Below are 10,028 nucleotides of genomic sequence, written 5' to 3' on the forward strand. Positions count from 1 at the left end.
CACGCCGATCCGAGTCAGGCCCGTCTCACACACGCCGATCCGAGTCAGGCCCGTCTCACACACGCCGATCCGAGTCAGGCACGTCTCACACACGCCGATCCGAGTCAGGCCCGTCTCACACACGCCGATCCGAGTCAGGCCCGTCTCACACACGCCGATCCGAGTCAGGCCCGTCTCACACACGCCGATCCGAGTCAGGCCCGTCTCACACACGCCGATCCGAGTCAGGCCCGTCTCACACACGCCGATCCGAGTCAGGCCCGTCTCACACACGTCGATCCGAGTCAGGCCCATCTCACACACGCCGATCCGAGTCAGACCCGTCTCACACACGCTAATCCGAGTCAGGTCCGTCTCACACACGCTAATCCGAGTCAGGCCCGTCTCACACACGCCGATCCGAGTCAGGCCCGTCTCAGTCAGGCCCGTCTCACACACGCCGATCCGAGTCAGGCCCGTCTCACACACGCCGATCCGAGTCAGGCCCGTCTCACACACGCCGATCCGAGTCAGGCCCGTCTCACACACGCCGATCCGAGTCAGGCCCGTCTCACACACGCCGATCCGAGTCAGACCCGTCTCACATACTGGTTGTGTAAAGGCTCCGCCCTCTTCTGAACAGAGGCAGAGGCGGAGCTGCAGCTCATTTGCATTTAAAGGGGGGGACACACAAACGGCGCGTTTTTGCTCATACCCAAAAATTACACATTCTGGGGACACCATAGATTTATATTACATCTATTGAAAAGGGGAATAATGTGTCCCCTTTAAATGACTGTATGTTGTGATGCGCTGTGTGTTTCAGGTGTGTGTTAGAGGGCTGATTGTGTGTCTGAGAGTGTCTGGGGTTCACAGTTAATGCAGTAAACTCTCTCTCTGCCTGTGCTACGGGTTAATGTGTGTGTGTGTGTGTGTGTGTGTGTGTGTGTGTGTGTGTGTGTGTGTGTGTGTGTGTGTGTGTGTGTGTGTGTGTGTGTGTGTGTGTGTGTGTGTGTGTGTGTGTGTGTGTGTGTGTGTGTGTGTGTGTGTGTGTGTGTGTGTGTGTGTGTGTGTGTGTGTGTGTGTGTGTGTGTGTGTGTGTGTGTGTGTGTGTGTATGCTCCAGCAGGACTCTATCAGGCTCAGCCTGGCCAGATGATCCGACCGCCGGCCTATCACAGTCCCTCAGCTCCAGCTCTCTACACACAGGTACCAGTCTCTCACACACACACACACACACACACACACACACACTGATCTACCCCAGTCCCTCAGAAGCTCATTTGCATTTAAAGGGACACGCACAAATACGGCACGTTTTTGCTCGCACCCAAAAATGGGCAAATTTGACAAGATATAATAAATGATCTGAGGGTATTTTGAGCTGAAATTTCACATTTTCATTCTAGGGACACTATAGATTAATGTTACATCTTGTGAAAAGGGGCATAATATGTTGCGTTTGTCCTCTCCTGTTCTCCATCAGGTCCAGCCGTCGGGCAGCGCAGCGCAGCTCAGTCCGTCTCTGGCAGCGATGAGTCTGCAGTCCCAGACGCCAGAAGCCCTCCGTGTGGTGAACCTCCTTCAGGAGCGCAACATCCTTCCCTCGGGAGCCGTGACTCCGCCCACTCCCTGCCTCCCACAGGACCTGCAGAAGATCAACTGCTGCCCAGAGTCAGTGTGTGTGTGTGTGTGTGAGTGAGTGTGAGTGTGAGTGTGCCCTTCTGCCCTCCGCTCACTGCATTGTCTCTTCCTCAGGGTCTTCCGCTGTACTCTGACCAGCATCCCTCAGACACAGGCTCTGCTGAACAAAGCCAAGCTTCCCCTCGGCCTCCTGCTGCACCCCTTCAAGGATCTCTCCGTAAGTCCCTGACCTCTGACCCTGTCCGCACCCGACCTCTGACCCTGTCCGCACCCGACCTCTGACCCTGTCCGCACCCGACCTCTGACCCTGTCCGCACCCGACCTCTGACCCTGTCCGCACCCGACCTCTGACCCTGTCCGCACCCGACCTCTGACCCTGTCCGCACCCGACCTCTGACCCTGTCCGCACCCGACCTCTGACCCTGTCCGCCCCCGACCTCTGATCCTGTCCCGCACCCGACCTCTCACCCTGTCCCGACCCTGTCCGCACCCGACCTCTGACCCTGTCCCGCACCCGACCTCTGACCCTGTCCGCACCCGACCTCTGACCCTGTCCGCACCCGACCTCTGACCCCGTCCCGCACCCGACCTCTGACCCTGTCCGCCCCCGACCTCTGACCCCGTCCCGCACCCGACCTCTGACCCCGTCCCGCACCCGACCTCTGACCCCGTCCCGCACCCGACCTCTGACCCCGTCCGCCCCCGACCTCTGACCCCGTCCCGCACCCGACCTCTGACCCCGTCCCGCACCCGACCTCTGACCCCGTCCCGCACCCGACCTCTGACCCCGTCCCGCACCCGACCTCTGACCCCGTCCCGCACCCGACCTCTGATCATTATTTCCCCTGATGTCGTCCTGAACACAGGAGGAGAGATTCTAAACGCTCAGTTTACATCCAGTAATGATCAAGTCTTCTGGGCTTCAGAAAGCCCCATTAACATGTCCACGGCGCATCACGTGTGTGTTCTGTCTCCAGCAACTCCCCGTGGTGACCTCCAGTAACATTGTGCGCTGTCGCTCCTGTCGGACGTACATCAACCCGTTCGTGACCTTCGTGGACGCCAGAAGATGGAAGTGCAATCTGTGTCACCGAGTCAACGATGGTGAGCGGCGCACACACTCATCTGCCGTCACGAGTCGCTGTCACGAGTCGCTGTACACACACTCATCTGCCGTCACGAGTCGCTGTCACGAGTCGCTGTACACACACACATCTGCCGTCACGAGTCGCTGTACACACACACATCTGCCGTCACGAGTCGCTGTACACACACACATCTGCCGTCACGAGTCGCTGTACACACACTCATCTGCCGTCACGAGTCGCTGTACACACACACATCTGCCGTCACGAGTCGCTGTACACACACACATCTGCCGTCACGAGTCGCTGTACACACACACATCTGCCGTCACGAGTCGCTGTACACACACACATCTGCCGTCACGAGTCGCTGTACACACACACATCTGCCGTCACGAGTCGCTGTACACACACTCATCTGCCGTCACGAGTCGCTGTACACACACTCATCTGCCGTCACGAGTCGCTGTACACACACACACATCTGCCGTCACGAGTCGCTGTACACACACTCATCTGCCGTCACGAGTCGCTGTGCACACACACATCTGCCGTCACGAGTCGCTGTGCACACACACTCATCTGCCGTCACGAGTCGCTGTGCACACACACATCTGCCGTCACGAGTCGCTGTACACACACTCATCTGCCGTCACGAGTCGCTGTACACACACTCATCTGCCGTCACGAGTCGCTGTACACACACTCATCTGCCGTCACGAGTCGCTGTACACACACACATCTGCCGTCACGAGTCGCTGTACACACACTCATCTGCCGTCACGAGTCGCTGTACACACACACATCTGCCGTCACGAGTCGCTGTACACACACACATCTGCCGTCACGAGTCGCTGTACACACACACATCTGCCGTCACGAGTCGCTGTGCACACACTCATCTGCCGTCACGAGTCGCTGTACACACACACATCTGCCGTCACGAGTCGCTGTACACACACTCATCTGCCGTCACGAGTCGCTGTGCACACACTCATCTGCCGTCACGAGTCGCTGTACACACACACATCTGCCGTCACGAGTCGCTGTACACACACTCATCTGCCGTCACGAGTCGCTGTGCACACACTCATCTGCCGTCACGAGTCGCTGTACACACACACATCTGCCGTCACGAGTCGCTGTACACACACACATCTGCCGTCACGAGTCGCTGTACACACACTCATCTGCCGTCACGAGTCGCTGTGCACACACTCATCTGCCGTCACGAGTCGCTGTGCACACACACATCTGCCGTCACGAGTCGCTGTGCACACACACATCTGCCGTCACGAGTCGCTGTACACACACTCATCTGCCGTCACGAGTCGCTGTGCACACACACATCTGCCGTCACGAGTCGCTGTACACACACTCATCTGCCGTCACGAGTCGCTGTACACACACTCATCTGCCGTCACGAGTCGCTGTACACACACACATCTGCCGTCAGGAGTCGCTGTACACACACACATCTGCCGTCACGAGTCGCTGTACACACACTCATCTGCCGTCACGAGTCGCTGTCACGAGTCGCTGTACACACACACATCTGCCGTCACGAGTCGCTGTACACACACACATCTGCCGTCACGAGTCGCTGTACACACACACATCTGCCGTCACGAGTCGCTGTACACACACTCATCTGCCGTCACGAGTCGCTGTACACACACACATCTGCCGTCACGAGTCGCTGTACACACACACATCTGCCGTCACGAGTCGCTGTACACACACACATCTGCCGTCACGAGTCGCTGTACACACACACATCTGCCGTCACGAGTCGCTGTACACACACATCTGCCGTCACGAGTCGCTGTACACACACTCATCTGCCGTCACGAGTCGCTGTACACACACACATCTGCCGTCACGAGTCGCTGTACACACACACATCTGCCGTCACGAGTCGCTGTACACACACACATCTGCCGTCACGAGTCGCTGTACACACACACACATCTGCCGTCACGAGTCGCTGTACACACACTCATCTGCCGTCACGAGTCGCTGTGCACACACACATCTGCCGTCACGAGTCGCTGTGCACACACTCATCTGCCGTCACGAGTCGCTGTGCACACACACATCTGCCGTCACGAGTCGCTGTACACACACTCATCTGCCGTCACGAGTCGCTGTACACACACTCATCTGCCGTCACGAGTCGCTGTACACACACTCATCTGCCGTCACGAGTCGCTGTGCACACACTCATCTGCCGTCACGAGTCGCTGTACACACACACATCTGCCGTCACGAGTCGCTGTACACACACACATCTGCCGTCACGAGTCGCTGTACACACACTCATCTGCCGTCACGAGTCGCTGTGCACACACTCATCTGCCGTCACGAGTCGCTGTGCACACACACATCTGCCGTCACGAGTCGCTGTGCACACACACATCTGCCGTCACGAGTCGCTGTACACACACTCATCTGCCGTCACGAGTCGCTGTACACACACACATCTGCCGTCACGAGTCGCTGTACACACACTCATCTGCCGTCACGAGTCGCTGTACACACACACATCTGCCGTCACGAGTCGCTGTACACACACACATCTGCCGTCACGAGTCGCTGTACACACACACTCATCTGCCGTCACGAGTCGCTGTGCACACACACATCTGCCGTCACGAGTCGCTGTACACACACTCATCTGCCGTCACGAGTCGCTGTACACACACTCATCTGCCGTCACGAGTCGCTGTACACACACACATCTGCCGTCAGGAGTCGCTGTACACACACACATCTGCCGTCACGAGTCGCTGTACACACACTCATCTGCCGTCACGAGTCGCTGTCACGAGTCGCTGTACACACACACATCTGCCGTCACGAGTCGCTGTACACACACACATCTGCCGTCACGAGTCGCTGTACACACACACATCTGCCGTCACGAGTCGCTGTACACACACTCATCTGCCGTCACGAGTCGCTGTACACACACACATCTGCCGTCACGAGTCGCTGTACACACACACATCTGCCGTCACGAGTCGCTGTACACACACACATCTGCCGTCACGAGTCGCTGTACACACACACATCTGCCGTCACGAGTCGCTGTACACACACATCTGCCGTCACGAGTCGCTGTACACACACTCATCTGCCGTCACGAGTCGCTGTACACACACACATCTGCCGTCACGAGTCGCTGTACACACACACATCTGCCGTCACGAGTCGCTGTACACACACACATCTGCCGTCACGAGTCGCTGTACACACACACACATCTGCCGTCACGAGTCGCTGTACACACACTCATCTGCCGTCACGAGTCGCTGTGCACACACACATCTGCCGTCACGAGTCGCTGTGCACACACTCATCTGCCGTCACGAGTCGCTGTGCACACACACATCTGCCGTCACGAGTCGCTGTACACACACTCATCTGCCGTCACGAGTCGCTGTACACACACTCATCTGCCGTCACGAGTCGCTGTACACACACTCATCTGCCGTCACGAGTCGCTGTACACACACACATCTGCCGTCACGAGTCGCTGTACACACACTCATCTGCCGTCACGAGTCGCTGTACACACACACATCTGCCGTCACGAGTCGCTGTACACACACTCATCTGCCGTCACGAGTCGCTGTACACACACTCATCTGCCGTCACGAGTCGCTGTACACACACTCATCTGCCGTCACGAGTCGCTGTACACACACACATCTGCCGTCACGAGTCGCTGTACACACACACATCTGCCGTCACGAGTCGCTGTACACACACATCTGCCGTCACGAGTCGCTGTACACACACTCATCTGCCGTCACGAGTCGCTGTGCACACACACATCTGCCGTCACGAGTCGCTGTACACACACACATCTGCCGTCAGGAGTCGCTGTACACACACACATCTGCCGTCACGAGTCGCTGTACACACACACATCTGCCGTCACGAGTCGCTGTACACACACACATCTGCCGTCACGAGTCGCTGTACACACACACATCTGCCGTCACGAGTCGCTGTACACACACACATCTGCCGTCACGAGTCGCTGTACACGCACTCATCTGCCGTCACGAGTCGCTGTACACACACACATCTGCCGTCACGAGTCGCTGTACACACACACATCTGCCGTCACGAGTCGCTGTACACACACTCATCTGCCGTCACGAGTCGCTGTACACACACACATCTGCCGTCAGGAGTCGCTGTACACACACACATCTGCCGTCACGAGTCGCTGTACACACACACATCTGCCGTCACGAGTCGCTGTACACACACACATCTGCCGTCACGAGTCGCTGTACACACACACATCTGCCGTCACGAGTCGCTGTACACACACACATCTGCCGTCACGAGTCGCTGTACACACACACATCTGCCGTCACGAGTCGCTGTACACACACACATCTGCCGTCACGAGTCGCTGTACACGCACTCATCTGCCGTCACGAGTCGCTGTACACACACACATCTGCCGTCACGAGTCGCTGTACACACACACATCTGCCGTCACGAGTCGCTGTACACACTCATCTGCCGTCACGAGTCGCTGTACACACACTCATCTGCCGTCACGAGTCGCTGTACACACACTCATCTGCCGTCACGAGTCGCTGTACACACACACATCTGCCGTCACGAGTCGCTGTACACACACACATCTGCCGTCACGAGTCGCTGTACACACACTCATCTGCCGTCACGAGTCGCTGTACACACACTCATCTGCCGTCACGAGTCGCTGTACACACACTCATCTGCCGTCACGAGTCGCTGTACACACACACATCTGCCGTCACGAGTCGCTGTACACGCACTCATCTGCCGTCACGAGTCGCTGTACACACACACATCTGCCGTCACGAGTCGCTGTACACACACACATCTGCCGTCACGAGTCGCTGTACACACTCATCTGCCGTCACGAGTCGCTGTACACACACTCATCTGCCGTCACGAGTCGCTGTACACACACTCATCTGCCGTCACGAGTCGCTGTGCACACACACATCTGCCGTCACGAGTCGCTGTACACACACTCATCTGCCGTCACGAGTCGCTGTACACACACACATCTGCCGTCACGAGTCGCTGTACACACACTCATCTGCCGTCACGAGTCGCTGTGCACACACACATCTGCCGTCACGAGTCGCTGTACACACACACATCTGCCGTCACGAGTCGCTGTACACACACACATCTGCCGTCACGAGTCGCTGTACACACACACATCTGCCGTCACGAGTCGCTGTACACACACACATCTGCCGTCACGAGTCGCTGTACACACACTCATCTGCCGTCACGAGTCGCTGTACACACACTCATCTGCCGTCACGAGTCGCTGTACACACACTCATCTGCCGTCACGAGTCGCTGTGCACACACACATCTGCCGTCACGAGTCGCTGTGCACACACTCATCTGCCGTCACGAGTCGCTGTGCACACACACATCTGCCGTCACGAGTCGCTGTACACACACTCATCTGCCGTCACGAGTCGCTGTACACACACTCATCTGCCGTCACGAGTCGCTGTACACACACTCATCTGCCGTCACGAGTCGCTGTGCACACACTCATCTGCCGTCACGAGTCGCTGTACACACACACATCTGCCGTCACGAGTCGCTGTACACACACACATCTGCCGTCACGAGTCGCTGTACACACACTCATCTGCCGTCACGAGTCGCTGTGCACACACTCATCTGCCGTCACGAGTCGCTGTGCACACACACATCTGCCGTCACGAGTCGCTGTGCACACACACATCTGCCGTCACGAGTCGCTGTACACACACTCATCTGCCGTCACGAGTCGCTGTGCACACACACATCTGCCGTCACGAGTCGCTGTACACACACTCATCTGCCGTCACGAGTCGCTGTACACACACTCATCTGCCGTCACGAGTCGCTGTACACACACACATCTGCCGTCAGGAGTCGCTGTACACACACACATCTGCCGTCACGAGTCGCTGTACACACACTCATCTGCCGTCACGAGTCGCTGTCACGAGTCGCTGTACACACACACATCTGCCGTCACGAGTCGCTGTACACACACACATCTGCCGTCACGAGTCGCTGTACACACACACATCTGCCGTCACGAGTCGCTGTACACACACTCATCTGCCGTCACGAGTCGCTGTACACACACACATCTGCCGTCACGAGTCGCTGTACACACACACATCTGCCGTCACGAGTCGCTGTACACACACACATCTGCCGTCACGAGTCGCTGTACACACACACATCTGCCGTCACGAGTCGCTGTACACACACATCTGCCGTCACGAGTCGCTGTACACACACTCATCTGCCGTCACGAGTCGCTGTACACACACACATCTGCCGTCACGAGTCGCTGTACACACACACATCTGCCGTCACGAGTCGCTGTACACACACACATCTGCCGTCACGAGTCGCTGTACACACACACACATCTGCCGTCACGAGTCGCTGTACACACACTCATCTGCCGTCACGAGTCGCTGTGCACACACACATCTGCCGTCACGAGTCGCTGTGCACACACTCATCTGCCGTCACGAGTCGCTGTGCACACACACATCTGCCGTCACGAGTCGCTGTACACACACTCATCTGCCGTCACGAGTCGCTGTGCACACACTCATCTGCCGTCACGAGTCGCTGTACACACACACATCTGCCGTCACGAGTCGCTGTACACACACTCATCTGCCGTCACGAGTCGCTGTACACACACTCATCTGCCGTCACGAGTCGCTGTACACACACTCATCTGCCGTCACGAGTCGCTGTACACACACACATCTGCCGTCACGAGTCGCTGTACACACACTCATCTGCCGTCACGAGTCGCTGTACACACACACATCTGCCGTCACGAGTCGCTGTACACACACATCTGCCGTCACGAGTCGCTGTACACACACTCATCTGCCGTCACGAGTCGCTGTGCACACACACATCTGCCGTCACGAGTCGCTGTACACACACACATCTGCCGTCAGGAGTCGCTGTACACACACACATCTGCCGTCACGAGTCGCTGTACACACACACATCTGCCGTCACGAGTCGCTGTACACACACACATCTGCCGTCACGAGTCGCTGTACACACACACATCTGCCGTCACGAGTCGCTGTACACACACACATCTGCCGTCACGAGTCGCTGTACACGCACTCATCTGCCGTCACGAGTCGCTGTACACACACACATCTGCCGTCACGAGTCGCTGTACACACACACATCTGCCGTCACGAGTCGCTGTACACACACTCATCTGCCGTCACGAGTCGCT

At 57.4% G+C, this 10,028-nt stretch overlaps 1 protein-coding gene across 5 annotated transcripts in view; it reads left to right on the forward strand.

Moving 5' to 3' along the window:
* Positions 1-10,028, forward strand: part of sec24a (SEC24 homolog A, COPII coat complex component) — a 53,727-nt gene that overhangs the window by 10,381 nt on the left and 33,318 nt on the right. For 3 of the 5 annotated variants that reach the window (XM_079585603.1, XM_079585599.1, XM_079585600.1), the window contains exons 3-6: positions 1,105-1,187; positions 1,465-1,652; positions 1,737-1,839; positions 2,600-2,726. In XM_079585603.1, coding sequence (XP_079441729.1) covers positions 1,105-1,187; positions 1,465-1,652; positions 1,737-1,839; positions 2,600-2,726 — 501 coding nt within the window. The remainder of the gene's footprint in view (positions 1-1,104; positions 1,188-1,464; positions 1,653-1,736; positions 1,840-2,599; positions 2,727-10,028) is intronic. The other 2 variants (XM_079585601.1, XM_079585602.1) reach the window with 1 other exon arrangement.

This window comes from Phoxinus phoxinus (genome assembly GCF_949152265.1).
Source record: "Phoxinus phoxinus genome assembly, chromosome: 17".
In the NCBI taxonomy this organism is placed as follows: domain Eukaryota; kingdom Metazoa; phylum Chordata; class Actinopteri; order Cypriniformes; family Leuciscidae; genus Phoxinus; species Phoxinus phoxinus.